The 20,086-nt window shown below is 41.4% G+C and overlaps 1 protein-coding gene across 1 annotated transcript in view; it reads right to left on the bottom strand.

The window, feature by feature from the left end:
- Window positions 1–20,086, bottom strand: part of LOC126187969 (sorbitol dehydrogenase-like) — a 123,971-nt gene that overhangs the window by 57,489 nt on the left and 46,396 nt on the right. Inside the window, exon 4 of the mRNA XM_049929355.1 lies at window positions 2,509–2,668. Coding sequence (XP_049785312.1) covers window positions 2,509–2,668 — 160 coding nt within the window. The remainder of the gene's footprint in view (window positions 1–2,508; window positions 2,669–20,086) is intronic.

Below are 20,086 nucleotides of genomic sequence, written 5' to 3'. Positions count from 1 at the left end.
CAGTGGTGACAACAGTTTGTGAAGCAACACTCGACACATATCCTCTTCCTAGAATCCCTGACAACTAACTCCATCATCTACATTGATACATCAAAGACCTCATAAAATCTCCAGATTCATTCTGGAGATGTTATTCTGGTGTCTGTTTATACAGTTTTGACACAAGTTAATACCATTACAAAACTTAGAAAAATGTGAAACATACAGGTCAAGAATAATGCTTAGTATAACTAACGGTAATTATTTATGGGAACATGATGTTTATATTGTGTTGACAATAGTATACTTATTTTGATTTGGATGTGTTTACCACTCTGATCGCCATACAAGTGTTTTGCAGTTTTGTGTTTTTGTATGAACATGTATCTGTTTTATGTTTCCTATTAGGATTTACAAATAATAAAAGTAATTTTGGTGTGAACAGTTTTGTGAATCAACTATACTTTTGAATTCAAAATTACAATGCAATTTTTGTATTTCATATTTGGCTATTTTCTATTTGGGATAGAACTGACAAATCTTAAGTATTTCAGTATCTCTGTTGCCTAAGTGTTCAGATGAGATATAAAGTTCCAAAAGGAAATTTAATTAATAATTTAACATTATTGCACTTTTTGCAAGTTTCATCTTTTGATTGATTATTGAAATTAACATGGTTATTTCTATGATTTTAGCACACAGAAGTTTGTTTACATGTAAAATGCATTTTGTGTGTTTCAAAATTTTTGTTTTCTTGATAACTGTGTAGTTTCAAATTTGGTTGTAAGCCCACAGTGAAGATAATTTTCAATAAACTGTAAAATCTGTATTATATTTCTTGTCTATAGAACTTATAGGGTGTCTGCAGATGTTATTTGTTGAAATATCATCTGAACAGTTTGTAAAGGTGAACTAGAAAGTTTTACTGAATCTGCTGCTATCATATCCATAATGTTATAAGGTGTAGAAAACCATCATGGCGATAGCAATCAGCTTCGAGAACATTCATATCAACATGTAAGATGCCTGGAACAATCAATGGTAGGAGCAAAATTCCTTGAAGCATCATCAGCTATTTAAAATACCCTAGAAGTGACTAACAGGTTGTCATCTACCCCAATGAGAATGGAATGTACTGAATCAGATCATAATGACCAGGACTGATGTGGAGCATTGCTGCACCAATTAGGATTGAAGTCCTCACCTAAATGTGACTGCAGCAAAGAACAGTGAATGGTACATTGTATAACATTTGAATGTTCTTTTAGAGCATTCAAAATGACAATGGAAGACCTTCCTGATTTGTCTGCAGAAGCTCCGAACTGGTTTTCAAATCTGGACTTAGAGCTATGAATTTATTATGAACTAGAGATTGTATGCATGTGTGTAGAAAAGTATATATTTTTTGTGAATAGTTGTCTAGTATTTCTCCTGTCACCATATGATAAATAAATAAAGCTCAAGGAAATAATTTGTGGCCAAAGGTAACAACTCGCTGAACAGTATAGGCAGTGAGTCATTGACAAGCTCATATAGAAGACTGGAAGTAGAGGTTTTCATACAAATCCCTTTTGCAGCTACACTACTATGATATGTATTCATCAGGTCCCCCCCCCCCCCCCCCCCCCTCCACCCTATCTCTCTCTCTCTCTCTCTCTCTGCACTTCTACCATTAAGTGAGTTGTTATCTTTGCTTCAAAATTATGGGCACTCTTCCAGAGCTTTCTATTACCATATTTAAAGTTCACAGAGAAGGGCTGTCAGTCCTAAAACAATCAATAGTAGTGACACTTCTCAGAAAGGATTGTACACAAGACATACAAAACTATAGATCAGCCCCACTGTTACCTAGATTTCTTTAAAATACTATTGCATGACAGTCGATGTACCCTTTTGTGTAAAAATAAAAAAAAGAAACTAGTTTCCAATCAGATAGTTTTGTGGAGAACAAATCTTCTGAAAGAGCTGCCTTTGATTTCTTGAGACAAGTTCTGAATGCTGTAAATCAGTGTTGATGCACTGACAGATTAAGTTAGTATGATTTGCTTGTCTTTTGTTAATGATACTGTGACGCATTCCATGTCTCATCAGGTTCTCCTCTTTGATGGGATTTATAGAACACAATAAATGAATGAATCCAGCAAAGCAACTGACGACTACATCCAAACACCCCCTTTCCCTGTCCTTTTCTTTGGATCATAGCATTAATATCCCAATCCACTTTCTACTGCAACAGCCAAAATCTCATTCTCTCATGCTCAAAATCAAACATAATAATAATGATAATCTGCTCTCTAGAAACATCAACTTCATAAAAGCTGCATCCACACCATTCTAACCAATATTTTACAAGAAATTCATTAATATTAATAATCTTTTATTGTACCTTAAACTCATCATTTTATTTATTTTAATTGTGAAAATTTATTTTTATTTCAAATTAAGTTGGGCTGAAGAACAGCAATACGGGCTCCGCAGTCTGTTCCCAATTTGGGGATTAGATTATTGATGGAGATTAAAAGAACTTACTTGTAACAGTAATCAGCTGCATGTGCGAAGAAACCAGTGAGTGCACCGTGTGTCGGTGGGCAAGCACAGAAGCGCACATCACGGCAGAGGTTGTAGCGACCCGTGAGGCACAGTGTGCACTGCCGACACGGTACCCCAGGCTCCAGTGCCACCCGATCACCTGCCAACAGAAGCACGCACTGCTATAGACCTGCGCCCACACATGTGGCTCTTGGCGCTGCCAAATGGGTCAAAGTCACAAAGTGCAGGCAGTGTGGGGAGAGTTGCGATAAGTACTGGCCACCTCAGTCCAGTAATCATTTTATCAAAGGCTGTCATTTCTATGTGATGTGTTTGAGTACAAAATCATGTGTTGATTTAGAGTTCTAGATTCACAGACTTTTCTGTTCACATAATTTCTGTGTAATCTTCCACTGATGTATCAATACCCGTATGTATTGTGATATATTGTGAAATTTTGAACATTTGTAAGTGTAAACTTGTACTGTTATTGTTAATTGTAGGCTTAAACATAATTGTGCTCTTTCAAAATTCTTAAGAACAGTAGGTCTGTCCTTGTTAAAAACAATGACACTCTAATTTCATTGTACAATTACACGAGAAACAGGTTATTTTGAGAATTTTTGGATGCTTACAAAACTAGATATTCGTGAATTACCAGTACAGGTGTTTTGGATACATAATTTATTTCATAGCAAATTAGCGTTCGTGGTTCACAGATCTGCCAAAGAATACATCACCCCTGAAATTCATTGTACATCAGCAACAAATAAACGTACGTTTCTGAGAATTTTTGGAAGCTACCATTGTCCTTTGCATAACCTGTGACTAATAATGTAGTAAATCAGCGTTTCTGATATAGTCCATGTAGCAGATTTTCTAACTAAGATATTGTGTTACATCTAGTTTTCCCTTAAAGAGGAGTAGCCCTACATATTATCTGAATATCTCATAAATTAACTCTGTTTTCGAGATTGCTAACAACTATAACCATGGACCTTGCTGTTGGTGGGGAGGCTTGCGTGCCTCAGCGATACAGATAGCCGTACCGTAGGTGCAACCACAACGGAGGGGTATCTGTTGAGAGGCCAGACAAGTGTGTCTTTTCTGAAGAGGGGCAGCAGCCTTTTCAATAGTTGAAGGGGCAACAGTCTGGATGATTCACTGATCTGGCCTTGTAACACTAACCAAAACGGACTTGCTGTGCTGGTACTGCGAACGGCTGAAAGCAAGGGGAAACTACAGGCATAATTTTTCCCGAGGGCATGCAGCTTTACTGTCTGCTTGAATCATGATGGCATCCTCTTGGGTAAAATATTCCGGAGGTAAAATAGTCCCCCATTCGGATCTCCGGGCAGGGACTACTCAGGAGGACGTTGTTATCAGGAGAAAGAAAACTAGTGTTCTACGGATCGGAGCGTGGAATGTCAGATCCCTTAATCGGGCAGGTAGGTTAGAAAATTTAAAAAGGGAAATGGATAGGTTAAAGTTAGATATAGTGGGAATTAGTGAAGTGCGGTGGCAGGAGGGACAAGACTTCTGGTCAGGTGAATACAGGGTTATAAATACAAAATCAAATAGGGGTAATGCGGGAGTAGGTTTAATAATGAATAGGAAAATAGGAATGCGGGTAAGCTACTGCAAACAGCATAGTGAACACATTATTGTGGCCAAGATAGATACAAAGCCCATGCCTACCACAGTGATACAAGTTTATATGCCAACTAGCTCCGCAGATGATGAAGAGATTGATGAAATGTATGATGTGATAAAAGAAATTATTCAGATTGTGAAGGGAGACGAAAATTTAATAGTCATGGGTGACTGGAATTCGATAGTAGGAAAAGGGAGAGAAGGAAATGTAGTAGAATTTTAAACTGAGCATAACTTAATCATAGCTAACACTTGGTTCAAGAATCATAAAAGAAGGTTGTATACATGGAAGAAGCCTGGAGATACTGGAAGGTGTCAGATAGATTATATAATGGTAAGACAAGATTTAGCAACCAGGTTTTAAATTGTAAGACATTTCCAGCGGCAGATGTGGACTCTGACCACAATCTATTGGTTATGAACTATAGATTAAAACTTAAGAAACTGCAAAAAAGTGGGAAATTGAGGAGATGGGACCTGGATAAACTGAAAGAACCAGAGGTTGTAGAGAGCTTCATGGAGAGCATTAGGGAACGACTGACAAGAATGGGGGAAAGAAATACAGTAGAAGAAGAATGGGTAGCTTTGAGAGATGAACTAGTGAAGGTAGCAGAGGATCAAGTAGGTAAAAAGATGAGGGCTATTAGAAATCCTTCGATAACAGAAGAGATATTGAAATATAAAAATGCAGTAAATGAAGCAGGCGAAAAGTAATACAAATGTCTCGAAAATGAGATCGACAGGAAGTACAAAATGGCCAAGCAGGGATAGCTAGAGGGCAAATGTAAGGATGTAAGGGCACATATCACTAGGGTTAAGATAGTTACTGCCTACAGGAAAATTAAAGAGACCTTTAGAAAAAAGAAAACCACTTGCTTGAATATCAAGAGCTCAGATGGAAACCCACTTCTAAGTAAAGAAGGGAAAGCAGAAAGATGGAAGGAGTATATAGCGGGTCTATACAAGGGTGATGTTCTTGAGGACAATCTTATAGAAATGGAAGAAAATGTAGATGAAGATGAAGTAGGAGATATGATACTACGTGAAGAGTTTGACAGAGCACTGAAAGACCTAAGTCGAAACAAGACCCTGGGTGTAGACAACATTCCATTAGAACTACAGACAGCCTTGGGAGAGTCAGGTGTAACAAAACTCTACCATCTGGTGAGCAAGATGTATGAGACAGGCGAAATACCCTCAGACTTCAAGAAGAATATAATAATTCCAATCCCAAAGAAAGCAGGTGTTAACAGATGTGAAAATTACCGAACTATCAGTTTAATAAGCCACTGCTGCAAAATACTAACGTGAATTCTTTATAGACGAATGGAAAAACTGGTCAAAACCGATCTCGGGGAAGATCAGTTTGGATTCCGTAGAAATGTTGGAACACATGAGGCAATACTGACCCTGCGACTTATCTTAGAAAATAGATTAAGGAAAGGCAAACCTATGTTTCTAGCATTTGTAGACTTAGAAAAAGCTTTTGATAATGTTGACTGGAATATTCTCTTTCAAATTCTGAAGGTCGCAGGGGTCAAATAGAGGGAGCGAAAGGCTATTTACAATTTGTACAGAAACCAGATGGCAGTTATAAGAGTCGATGAGCATGAAAGGGAAGTGGTGGTTGGGAAGGGAGTGAGACAGGGTTGTAGCCTATCCACAATGTTATTCAATCTCTATATTGAGGTAGCAGTAAAGGAAACAAAAGAAAAATTCGGAGTAGGAATTACAATCCATGGACAAGAAATTAAAACTTTGAAGTTCACCGATGACATTGTAATTCTGTCAGAGACAGCAAAGAACCTGCAGGAGCAGTTGAGCGGAATGGTCAGTGTCTTGAAAGGAGGATATAAGATGAACATCAACAAAAGCAAAACAAGGATAATGGAATGTAATCGAATTAAGTCGGGTGATGCTGAGGGAATTAGATTAGGAAATGAGACGCTTAAAGTAGTAAATGAGTTTTGCTATTTGCGGAGCAAAATAACTGATGATGGTCAAAGTAGAGAGAGTATAAAATGTAGACTGGCAATGGCAAGGAAAGCATTTCTGAAGAAGAGAAATTTGTTAACATTGAGTATAGATTTAAGTGTCAGGAAGTCGTTTCTGAAAGTATTTGTATGGAGTGTAGCCATGTGTGGAAGTGATACGTGGACGGTAAATAGTTTAGACAAGAAGAGAATAGAAGCTTTTGAAATGTGGTGCTACAGAAGAATGCTGAAGATTAGATGGGTAGACCACATAACTAATGAGGAGGTATTTAATAGAATTGGAGAGAAGAGAAATTTGTGGCACAATTTGACTAGAAGAAGGGATCAGTTGGTAGGGCATATTCTGAGGCATCAAGGGATCACCAATTTAGTATTGGAGGGCAGTGTGGAGGGTAAAAATCATTGAGGGAGACCAAGAGATGAACACGCAAAACAGATTCAGAAGGATGTAGGTTGCAGTAGGTACTGGGAGATGAAGAAGCTTGCACAGGATAGTGTACCATGGAGAGCTGCATCAAACCAGTCTCTGGACTGTAGACCACAACAACAACAACTATAATCAACATAAAAATAGGAAACTAGTAGCTAAAATTATAACCAGCTGACCAGTTGCAATGGATAAAGAAATTCTTTACCTAGGTTTCGACAAATATAAATTTGTCTTCTTCAGAAGGTAGCCTAAGGACAACGAACATCATAGCTTACATTAGAAAAGTATGAAACTTGAGCCAAGAATAAATTTTAACACAAATTAAAGAACTCTTGCATTACAGAAATATGATAACGACGACTGGTACTTACAATTTTACATTAGTAAGGACTAATGTACCATCACTGTTTTTACAATTGTCGGCATAGATCAATTTGTAAAAAATAAAAGATAGCCCTAGAATTAGGGTTTGTCACGTAAATACAAAATAGTTCATGGATCTTGTAGAGCTCACAACTGACTGAGTGTAATCAGCGAGCGTAGTTACTGTGAAACGAGGGCAGGTGGCGCTTGTGTCGAGAAACATGTCCCAATTGGCGTACAAAGGCAACATGTAAATTATCAGTATTAATAACGTCCTTAGGTAAAGTGACAATAAAAAAGAAGGAAATTAACACTCCCGTTATAACAGTATGGGAGCATTGGTACAAATAATGTAGTTATAAATAAAAAAAGCAGGTGGTGCTTGCGCCGAGGAACTTACGCCCAGTGGCATATACAGCTAAAATAAACAAAATTACATTATTATGTTAGTGAAGCCCACAAACGGTATATATGTCAGAACTTTAAAATTGACAATAATGGCTCTGGTCAAGAAAGAATTACGGACACTGGTACATGATCCTGATAATACACATTCACAGGGAAAACCAAAATTTTTTAGAGCCAGGCAAAATCACATAAGGGCCGATGTAGTAGCAACGTACATCATAAGAAAACCACCATTACATAAGGGGTAGTGAGCTTGAAGCATAGAAGGTGCATCATAGCTTCCTCAGGAAATAAACCACTAAGGTTACCAGCATTAATTTTATACCATTTATTACATGGTACCATTGCTGTTGTGCAGCTATATTCAAAATATTAAGCTAGTAGTTTTTACCTCAGGTTTTTGTGTTGCCTTAGAAATCTTGTTTTGCGTATTTGCTTCAATTCTTATAGGGAAATGGCAGCTGTTTAGCTTAACACATTAAAAGATAATCAGCAGGCTTATAATATAAAGTTATTTATTCACTGGCTTGTAATACATTGCACTACCCAAAATGCAGTCCCATTGTGAATGTTTTCAAACATAGAATGAGTTGATAGACGTTCATAAGCAGCTGGAAATCACCCAGACTACTGTCAAATGATTGGCAGATGCTGCAAACTGGTATGTTGGAAGAGCTCCTTTGAGTCGTGTACCTGTGATACCTGTACCAGAGGTACCTTAAGTACTATCCCCTCCTGTATATACTTTCTCCTCTGCAGAAAGTGTGCAAGATCTGTCATAATTGTCTAATTGCCTGTGAGCAGCATGTCAGTGGTAATCTAGGCATCCTGTACAGGGTGGATGGGGACCAAGGAGGACTCAGGGAGTTGTACCAATCCCCCAACCACCAAGTTTGAGGTGCTGTCTTTCACTGAAACTGAAACTGTGTCAGTGGGACTCACTTCACCTGTTTTGGGGAAACCTGTTTTGTACTGTGTCAGGAGGAGCCAAACGCAAAAGAGTACAGGTGTATTAATCGTCAGCAGTTCAGACATATGGTGAATAATGGTACCGCTTAGAGAAATGGAAAGGGCGCCTGGTGCACTCAGTATGTATCCCTGGGGGGCTCATTCAACATGTTGAAGAGGATATTCCATCAGCATTGAGAGAACAGTGTGCAACCAACTGCAGATTGTGGATCATGTTGGAACAAATGATGCCTGTCATCTGTGCTCTGAGGTCATTCTGGGGTCATTTCAGTGACTGGCAGAGAAGGTTGAGAAGATGAGCCTTGTGCTGACCTCCTGGACTTGCACCATAGGACTGAGAACTGTGGATTCTCCTTAAATGGGTCAGGTGTGCACCACACGTCAGAGGCTACTACTCAGGTAACTGACTGTTTCTGTTTGTGGGATGCACACATGGGTTTTTCAGATTTCGTGACTCTCCATCCAGTCCAGATAATAATACCTATAGGAAACCCAGAAATAGCAGTGTAATGTACCAGAGTACCTAGCTTGCACTTGTATGTGATGGAGACACTTAACATTTATAATGTCACCTCTCTTGGATGCTACTTATGACAATTTTGTAAGGCCTGCATGTTATAGGCAGCTATGAATATCACCATTATTTGCCTGTATGTGTCCTAAGATCTGTTGATGGTGGCTTTAGTTTCCCTGAAACTGGTACTCATGAAATAAAAAGAATTCCTGCAATCTTGGCTACCAGTTTTTTGTTTTACAGATATTAGTGTAAGATCAAAAGGAATGCCTTCCACAGGTCAGAGTATTAAAATTCTAATGGTAAACTGCTGAACTGGTGACTGTAATATCAACGAGTCATTGTTGGAATCAGCCAACTCATACAAATACCTGGGTATAACACTTTGTAGGCACATGAAGTGGAACGATTCAATCATTGGTATAGCAGGTCGTAGACTTCAGTTTATTGGCAGAATACTGGGGGAATGCAGTCAATCTACAAAGGAGATTGCTTACAAATCATTCCTACAACCAGTTATAGAATATCGCACAAGTGTGTAGGATCCGTACCAGATAGGACTAACAGAGGATATTCAATGTATACCGAGAAGGGCAGCACAAATGGTCAAAGTTTTTTTTAATCTGTGGAAGAGTGTCACAGAGATACTGAAAGAACTGAACTGGGAAACTCTGGAAGATAGACGTAAACCATCTCAAGAAAGTCTATTAACAAAGTTTTAAGAACTGACTTCAAATGATTACTCTATGAATATATTACAACCCCCTACATATCACTCACATAGGGATTGTGAGGCTAAGATTAGAGTAATCACTGCAAGCAAAGAGGCAGTCAGACAGTCATTCTTCCAATGTTCCATACATGAAAGGAATAGGAAGAAACCCTAATACCTGATACAATGGTATGTACTCTCAGCTGTACACCTGACGGTGGTTTGCAAACTATTGATGTAGATGTAAATGTAGATGGATGGCATTTGAGGATACATTTGCATGCGCTGTAGGAGGGTGATTTTAAATGGGTCAAATGGCTCTGAGCACTATGGGACTTAACGTCTGTGGTCATCAGTCCCCTAGAACTTAGAACTATGTAAACCTAACTAACCTAAGGACATCACACACATCCATGCCCGAGGCAGGATTCGAACCGGCGACCGTAGCGGTCACGCAGTTCCAGACTGAAGCGCCTAGAACCGCGCGGCCACACTGGCCGGCGAGGGTGATTTCATAGAATGCTTGCATTTCTAGTGTATGTGAGTGCCAACCAGCATACTTATTTGTGTGTAACCTAACAGTTATTATTATTTCTACATCTGCATCTAAATGGCTACTCTGCAGATCACACTTAAGTGCCTGGCAAAGGGTTTATCAAACCACCTTCACAATAATTCTGTTATTCAACTCTCAAAGAGCACACAGAAAAAATGAGTACCTATGTCTTTCCATCTGAGTTCTGATTTCCCTTTTTTATAATGACCATTTCTCCCTAAGTAGGTCAGCATTAATGAAATATTTTCGAATTCAGAAGAGAGATCTGGTGATTGAGATTTCATGAGAAGATCCCACCACTACGAGAAATGCCTTTGTTTTAATGATGCCCACTCCAAATCCTGTAGTTGTCTGACACACTCTCTCCTCTATTTATTGATACTACAAAATGTACTGTGCTTCTATAAACTTAATCAGACTTTTAATTTCTAAGTACACCAATTAGAATATGAAGCTTATTGTAATTTTAAATTGTTATTCTTGTGAAAAAAGCCATTTTAGTGGGTGGACTGGAAACTTTTAGCCATTTTATTTAGCGACCAGTTTTCATTGCCCTGTATGCTGGGGCAAACAGAATCCCAACATAACTAGTTTAGCGTCCTGGAGTCTTTGTATGGAGAGGTATCACTGAAGAGAAACATACTACATAATTTCTCTGCTAATACACCTGCTGGAAAGTATGAGATGACCCTGTGTTCCAAAATAGTGGCCTCTGTTTCCCCTTATTACAGTATGATCGTAATGAAAAGTAATGTATTTCTTGGATGCCAAAGATCACATCCACTTATAGCAGATTGTAACCAAATATTAATTTAAAAAATGCAGAACATAAAAAAATATGATCATGTAAAAGGGCCAGACAGATTACATGAACTCCCACTACGACAAAAAGAGCGGAGGTGTGAATCTGTCAAGTCTCCATTACCCACCACCTCAGACCTTCAGCCAGGTTTCATATGTTGGAAGGTGAAAGTATTATTGGCCATTTTTAGCTTCAATTACAACTTTCCTAAATACAGCTTTATAGTGTTTGACATATTAAATAAAATCAGGATTTCTGCTTTGTTTTAACTCATTGTGGAATTTACTTTTTCTGGCACTAGAAATTTTTATTCCTGGTGTAATCCACTTAAGTTAACTGCTTACTTTCTTTTGTGTAGAGGGGAAAAGATTAATTAATTTCAAAGATTAAAGGGGGAATTAGATAACAGTAAATTATTATACCTTCCAGAGTTTTCTTTACTTTTTTTGTATGAGCATTGATTCAAGTATTTGGGGGTGAAAATTTTTCAATTAGTAGAAACAGACACATAGGTGGAACACAGAACAGTTGCATTTCCACCAGGACTTAACATGGTCATGAGAAAAACTGGTGTGTTTATGAACTGGAAGCTTTTGCAACAGTTTTTGGATTCAGAAATTTTAGGGATATCTGTTTTTGGGTCACAAGACAATCGTTTACAAGTATCTCAAGGCCTTGAGTTTTGGAGGCTGATGCATCCTAGGTTGACCAGATGGACATTATATTTACAGCAGTGGAACCGAAAAATTAGATAAATCAAAGGAAAGAACAATATTATGGCTGATGCTCTCCCTGGAATAACAGTAGGAAAAAGGAATAATGACATTCATGAAACAAATGGGGGTCATACAAGGTTGTTTTATCTACAGGGGCTAAATAATGAAAAATTGATTTTGCCTATTTGTAAAAACGTCTGAATGGCAACAGAGGAAGATACAAATTTGCGACTAAGTAAACATTATTACAATTCAATGGTGAGTTCAAGATTAAACACTATTACAAAATATACAATGGTCTGTTATTCAGGAGGACGTTTTTGGGTATACAAGAGCAACATATGGATACATTACCTGATTATCTTCATGAGAGTTGTGGTCATTACAGTACCAGTAGCTAAAATTCAGGAAACTGTAATTTTCAACAAGTTGTGGAAAAGAGCAAAGAAAACATTAGCTGAATGTGATATGGATAAAATAAAGGCTACTACTGTTCCATCTAAGTATTTAATGCATCCAGTACTTCCTAAGGCTCCAAGAGAATTAACTGCTGTTGATTTACTGGGACCATTGCCAATATGTTTTTGTAGTTCTGTATACTTTTTTAAAACACTGAATTTTATCCCAAAGAGAAAGCCATTACCAACACTATTGTAGAAAAACCAAAGAGTGATTATTTTTAATACTATGATGGTGAGGTCCCGTACTCTGAGGAGCGTAGGGGACGATGCGGGAGACCCGCACCGCTGTACTAGGCAAGGTCCTAGTGGAGGTGGTTTGTCATTGCCTTCCTCCAACCATAATGGGGATGAATGATGATGATGATGATGACACAACAACATCCAGTCATCTTGAGGCAGGGAAAATCCCTGACCCCACGGAAATCACATCCGAGATCAAGTGTGCGGGAAGTAAGAATGCTACCGCAAGGCCACGAGCTGCGGACTTAATACTATGAGGTACCAAAATAAATTTTATCAGACACTGGGACACAATCTACATCTGAAAGATTTATGCAATGCTTGGGGATACACAAAAAAAATTAATCACATAAAGATTTCCATCTACTTTCTATAAGGGAAGATGAGTGAAATGGTCTTGAAGGAAAACAGTTGATTATGCAGTACATACTCTGGTAAGGAACACTCTGCTTGGGCCAGTCATGTAGATAACTTTGAGACTATTATTAACACCGTATGGAATGCATCTACCAGATTTGCTCCTTATGAGCCAATGTTCAGAAAAAACGTTGTGGCATCGATAGTTCGTATCGACCACGAAACTTAATATCTGTGAACTCTAAGTGCTCTGTCGAGCCTCCATCTTCACTTTACTTTAGTCAGTTCTTTGTTATACTTCATTCTGTATGGACGCAGTGTCAAGTGTAAATATATACGAGCTATATATTTAAAAAGAAAGATGATGAGACTTACCCAACAAAAGCGCTGGCAGGTCGATAGACACACAAATAAACACAAACATACACACAAAACTCTAGCTTTCGCAACCAACGGTTGCCTCGTCAGGAAAGAGGGAAGGAGAAGGAAAGACAAAAGGATTGGGTTTTAAGGGAGAGGGTAAGGAGTCATTCCAATCCCGGGAGCGGAAAGACTTACCTTAGGGGGAAAAAAGGACAGGTTTACACTCGGACACACACACATATCCATCCACACATACACAGACACAAGCAGACAAGCAGAAGACAAGCAGAAAATGTCTGCTTGTGTCTGTGTATGTGTGGATGGATATGTGTGTGTGTGCGAGTGTAAACCTGTCCTTTTTTCCCCCTAAGGTAAGTCTTTCCGCTCCCGGGATTGGAATGACTCCTTACCCTCTCCCTTAAAACCCAATCCTTTTGTCTTTCCTTCTCCTTCCCTCTTTCCTGACGAGGCAACCGTTGGTTGCGAAAGCTAGAGTTTTGTGTGTATGTTTGTGTTTATTTGTGTGTCTATCGACCTGCCAGCGCTTTTGTTGGGTAAGTCTCATCATCTTTCTTTTTAAATATATTTTTCCCACGTGGAATGTTTCCCTCTATTATATATACGAGCTATGATATATATGGGAATTAAGTTTTCTATATCCCAATTACTGATCCCGTTCCCATAGTGGTGACCCCGCAGTTCATTTGTGTTTCGTGTCTTCCGTGCTGATGTTCATGCAACAGGTTATATGTACCACACAATGACCACGCCAAACAATGCCTTGTTCGAAGATGTGGAAGCACAGCTCCACTCACTGAGTTTCGTTGTTTCTTCGCCAACGGCGTATTCATCATTTACGCACAGTAATTCGCGTTCTCAACCAACGACGTGTGCTAACCTCATTAATTTTCAACGGTCGACATTTATGCCATTAGAGCAATGGACTCAGGTTCTGCGTCACTGGATTATGCCCATCCGACAGTGAAATGTGAACTGAACAATATTTTGAATTGTGTCTCTTCAAATCGAGTGTTTCAAGAACAAAGTGATTTGCATTCGAACATGTGTTTAGCCACCCACCGGCATGCTACATCAGTTACTGTCGGGCCGTGTGCAGCACCATCATTACTACAAACAGCGCCGGATCCATTCCACACACGTGGTGTTCCAGTTGTGTCCAATTTACATGCACAATTCAGTGTTTCGTGTAACATGGACCCCTTACCTCACCTCAGTGGCCCACCACATGCACTACAGGCATGTTATGCATCAGATAGTTTTCACGCGGGTGGCGTTCCCAAACCCCCACTCCTGTACCCCCCACACTTGCAGTGGTCCCCATTTCTGGTCGCTCAACTGCACCTCCTGCACCTCCTGTGTCTGCCATGCTGGTCTCTCACCCTGTTCCGGAAGGGGGTCGTTTTCATCCAGCACTCCTCACTCAAGGACCAGTTTCTGGGCCTCCCTTGTGTGCCGTCCATCTGCCTATTTCCACGGTACCGTCCGTGCCTGCCGTGCCGTGTTTTCGTGACACACAGTCAACTATGCTAGCTGCAGTTACTACGGATTCGCTCATCTGGTTTAAATCCGCACCTACCACGCCAGCCTCTGACTTAACCTCAGTTCAGCCGCTGCCCCAGGAGACACTGAAGCTGCCATTGTCACACACCCCCCCCCCCCCCCTGTCTGCCTGCTGAAGCTACCACCCTTGTACGACGACAACCTGGCATTGTGGCTCGCACTCGTCGAGCATCCGTTCAAGTTACATCATGTGTCTGACAACAACTCAAAGTTTCTCTGCCTCATCACACACCTCCATCGCCACTCGGACTTGATTTGTGGCCTGCTCCTTTTGCCGTCACCTGCACCAAAATACGAGTTTGCAAAGATGACTATAATGGAACGACTTGCCTGTTCACCACAAGAGTTAATAACCAAGATTCTCTACACGGAGCACATGGGGCAATGCACCCCCTCACAACTCTGGCGCCACCTTCAATTGCTCGTGAACAAGCATACCATGCCTGATGCCATACTATGGGCTGTGTGGTCTCCCAAACTACCTCCCAATCTACAGATCCATCTGTTACCACACTTGTTCTAGTCCATCGGCTCCCCCCTACGCATTGCTGACCAGTTGCATTCGCTGCTGCGGCAACATCAGCCAGTTCATTCCACACCATTCATCAGCACAGCTGCCCCCGCATACCAATCTTTGGCCAGCTGAGGCAGGGCTCGCTCTGCTGTCGCCTCATCTACTTGTCCTGGCAGCGTCAGCTCACTCTCTCCGCTGTCTATTTACTGGAACAAATCAACGAGGACGAACTGCCCGCACTGTCGCAGTCTCCACCACCTCCTCACCCTTTCTGCTGGTACCACAAAGTGTTCACCAACAATGCCAAGAAGTGCAGGTTACCATGCCAACACCCAAACACCGACCGCAGGAACTAAGAGATGCCGAGTGCTGCAGGAAACCTAACAGGCATCCTCTTACGTTACACTCCGTTCACTTGTCAGCCCGGCTGAATGGTTGTCTCCATGTGACTGACATTGAGTCAGGTCTAGCTTTTCTGGTCAACACTGTGCTGATGTGTCGATCATACCTACTTTGATGGCTCCACCTTCTCCTTCACAGACGAAGTCACTTCTACGAGCTGTCAACGCAAAGACGTTACCTACCTCAGGCTCAGTAAAGGTTATGGTGACCCCGTCTCCGAACCGATCCTCAGTATGGATTTTTTGTCTCATTACGAACTATCTCTGAACATCGTACGGGGTCAGTGCTCCACCATCCTGTGAACACTCACATACCGTGCACCCGCACCTATGTCCAATCCTCTGTTTTCACCGTAGCATACGATATCATATGCAGGTGCTCTGCCCTTGCGGGCAACATTTTTACCAACCTACTGTCAGAATATGACTCGGCGACGCAACTCCGCCAGGAGAAGCTGAAACAACGCATCACATCCACTTACAGGGAGCTCGTCGCAGCTTGTACCTCGCTTCTGCAACTGCATTCCACGGTGCCACCACCCAAACAAGACTGTTCGGCCAAGCCTAGCTCAAACTATCACCAGGTTAGTCCACAAACTTTATTGCATGTGACGTTCCAACCCTCCTGTTGCTCTCACCTCATCCAGTGCCGTGTGTTTCAAACAGTGCTGCTAATGACAGTCATACACACATTGTGACCATGACCACCTCTTGGACAGCTACTGTGCGTGTTGATAAAAATTCCCCCTCTCTCATTCATTGGCCACATGAGCCAGCGACCACTGTGGCCCCACGTGTGACACCAGTGCTGCTCTCGCCCGCACTGGTTGTCCAGTACAAGGTTAATGGCAGACAGTCGCCGCCCATTCCCCTTCGATTGGCACTGCGTGGACACCAACCTCCTCCACACAAGCACACACTGTGCTCCCGGAAGAGACATGTGACTTTCGTGCTACCTTTCCCCACTCGTGCTAACGGCTATGCCTCGTCACGCCCTACTCATCCGAAGACTCGGCGCCAGGACATTAACCAATTTCATGTGCAATTCTTAGTTTCTTCCGTCACTGATGGAACGACACACAAGATAGTTACCACTGCCGGCCCTCCTATTAGGCATAAGGTCCACGCCTCAACCATATCAAGTTGCGCGCAGCCTGGCAGCAGATTAATGAACTTCTGGCGGCAGGTGTTCTGCAACCTTTAGACAGCAACTGGTCTTCACCAGTCCACCCCGTCCCCAAACACGACGGATCTTTTCGAATGTGCAGCCATTACAGACACTTAAATGCTCGTACCATCATGGACAATTACCCAGTGCCGAACAACAATGACATCATTCATATATTATCTGGCACCACAATTTTCAGCGTTATTGACTGTAAATGCACCTACCATCAGATTCCCATGGCACCGGAAGACATTCCTAAGATGGCTATTATCACACCACTCAATTTATTCCAATATCATTTCATGCTGTTCGGCCTAAAGAACGCGGCGCAAATGTGGCAACATTTCATTGACTCTATCTTGCGACAGTTTGAGTTTTGCTTTGCTTATGTGGATGACATTCTGGTTTTCAGCAGCTCAGTGGAGGAATATGAAAATCATCTGTCCATGGTCCTCCAGACCTTGAACTCCAACGGCATCGAGGTCAACAAAGACAAATTTCAGTTGCGCCAGGCATCAGTCTCCTTCCTAGGTTACACCATGTCCGCTGACAGAACACAGCCTCCCAAATCTTGTGTGCAGGCTATCACGTCTCTGCTGCCCCTGGCTACTTAAAAAGAACTATGCCATTTCCTTGGCACCATCAATTACTATCGTCGCCATCTGCATTCCGCCGCCGCTGTTCCGGCACCCCTGATGTACGCGCTATCAGGCAAACAAACTTCCGATATCAAACCGGTACTAAGTTACGAGGGGAACGCTCCTCTGTGGCTGGACTGTGGGACTTTGGGAGGTGGTGGGAGACGGGAAAGATAAGGCATGGAAATTTTGTTTTTGTACAAGGATGGGAGGATAATTACAGTCAGTGAAGGCTTCAGTGAGACCCTCGGTATATTTAGAGAGGTACTGCTCGTCACTGCAAAGTCCCACAGTCTGGCCATAGAGGAGCATTCCCCTCATAACTCACTACCATCCGGGACTGGAGCAACTGAATTACATTTTCCACGAGGGTTTCGATTACCTCTCGCCGTGCCCTGGAATGAGAAATGTCCTACCCACTATCCTTCCCACCCCTCCTACTGTGGTATCGCGCTGTCCACCGAACCTACACAATATACTCGTCCATCCTTACACAACCCCTGCTCCCAATCCCTTACCTTATGGCTCATACCCCTGTAATAGACCTAGATGCAAGACCTGTTCCATATATCCTCCTACCACCACCTACTCCAGTCCGGTCACTAACATTACCTATCACATCAAAGGCAGGGCTACCTGCAAAACCAGTCGTGTGATCTACAAACTAAGCTGCAACCACTGTGCTGCATTCTATGTAGATATGACAACCAACAAACTGTCTGTTCGTATGAACAGCCACCAACAAACTGTGGCCAAAAAACAAGTGGACCACCCTGCAGCTGAACATGCTGCCAAACATGATACCCCTCATCTCAATGACTGCTTCACAGCCTGTGCCATATGGGTCCTTCCCATCAACACCAGCTTTTCTGAATTGTGCATGTGGTAACTTTCCCTGCAATACATCCTACTTTCCTGTAACCCTTCTGGCCTCAACCTTCGTTAGTCACTGTCCTCACCCATCCAGCCCCCTCCCTGTTCCCATTCCAGCACTACACAGGGGTCATTTCAGTGCCACATCCAGTCTTTTAATTTCTTTTATTTTTATTTCTCTCCTTTCCGCTACTTACCCCCTCCCCCTCTGCACCTTCTCTCCTACCCTCTGTCTAAACTGCAACACTTCACTGTCCGCCAGTCCCACCATACTATCCCTCCCCCTCCCCGCCCCAGCCTTATCCTTACCCCCACCCTGTTGCCACTCCCTTCATGCACTAGTACTGCTGCTTGCAGTGTAGTTTCAGCTCTCTGAGACTGCAGATGTGTGTTCAAGTCGCGCTTGCGTGTGTGTGTGTGTGTGTGTGAGTGTGTATGTGTGTCTACTGCTGACAAAGGCCTTAATGGCCGAAACCTTTGATTGTGTGAATCTTTTTATTGTGCCTCTCACGGCTCAGCATCTCCGCTATATGGTGAGTAGCAACTTTCCTTCTCTCTTATTGTTACATTCCATCCTGGTTTTTCCATTGTTTGATTTCTGTGCTAATTGTAAACATTTGGAAGACAAAATTCTAGTACTCTTTAAAGTATCTAATTGGCTTCTGTTCGAAAACATGTTAGCATAACCAGCCCTTCTTTAATTCCAAAGTAATAAACAGTTTTGTCAAAAGTATTGTTTGCATAACTATTCGTTAATTTCATGATTTAAACAAATAATTTGGCTTAACCCTTGTAGTAGGAGAAACTGTTAAAAAGAACCAATTTTAGATGGATTCAGTGAATTTAATGAGTTAAGTTTTAATTGTAATTTCTGTAAATTAAACTTTGAACAATGTGTAATTCCAGTACCTAATATTGTGATGATATATAAGGGCCCAATTTTTGGTCACGAGACAGTCAGTCCACGGCCGAGTTTCAGGCAAGTAATGTGTGCTGGTTAGAACAACAACACTGCTTCAAATTAACTGTGAAATAAGTGTTATGCAATAGGCCGTGTGTAAAAACAATGACAGTGACTGTTTCCATACATACCTTTCTATTCTTCAAGAACTGTGAACTTTCTGGTTATGATTTTACTGCTCATAGATGTTCAACAGTAAACTGCTGTAGCAATATGTGGAGGTTCGCCTGAAAACTATTAATGAGGCTTATCGAAAGTTATAACAATAGTGCACTGGCCATATAATTGTGTATTATTGGGAGGTTGCAAACATAAAGTAAAAGACAGTGAAACGCAACTGTGCATCTGTTGGCTACGTCATTTACAGTAGTTAGTGTCCAAATTACAAACGCCATTTTTCATCCAGTGTAGCAATCCAGTACTTCGAGACCAAGGACAACAAATGAAATAAATAAAGCAGGCAGAACTGCTACAATGGCCACAGCTATAAAAGTTCTAGCACAAAACAGTAATATTCTAAGCTAACAATTTTCTGATATCAGTGAAATGGAACACTCAACTGTCTGAAACTAACAAAGAAATTTCTAAAACTTCCTGGCTAATTAAAACTGTGTGCCCAACCGAGACTCGAACTCGGGACCTTTGCTTTCGCGGGCAAGTGCTCTACCATCTGAGCTACCGAAGCACGACTCACGGCTGGTCCTCACAGCTTTACTTCTCCCAGTATCTCGTCTCCTACCTTCCAAACTTTATAGAAGCTCTCCTGCGAACCTTGCAGAACTAGCACTCCTAAAAGAAAGGATATTGCGGAGACATGGCTTAGCCACAGCCTGTGGGATGTTTCCAGAATGAGATTTTCACTCTGCAGCGGAGTGTGCGCTGATATGAAACTTCCTGGCAAATT

Source organism: Schistocerca cancellata, chromosome 5 (assembly GCF_023864275.1).
Source record: "Schistocerca cancellata isolate TAMUIC-IGC-003103 chromosome 5, iqSchCanc2.1, whole genome shotgun sequence".
Taxonomy (NCBI): Eukaryota; Metazoa; Arthropoda; class Insecta; order Orthoptera; family Acrididae; genus Schistocerca; species Schistocerca cancellata.
Note: the sequence above shows the minus strand (reverse complement) of the source record. Positions and strands in the feature narration are given on the sequence as shown.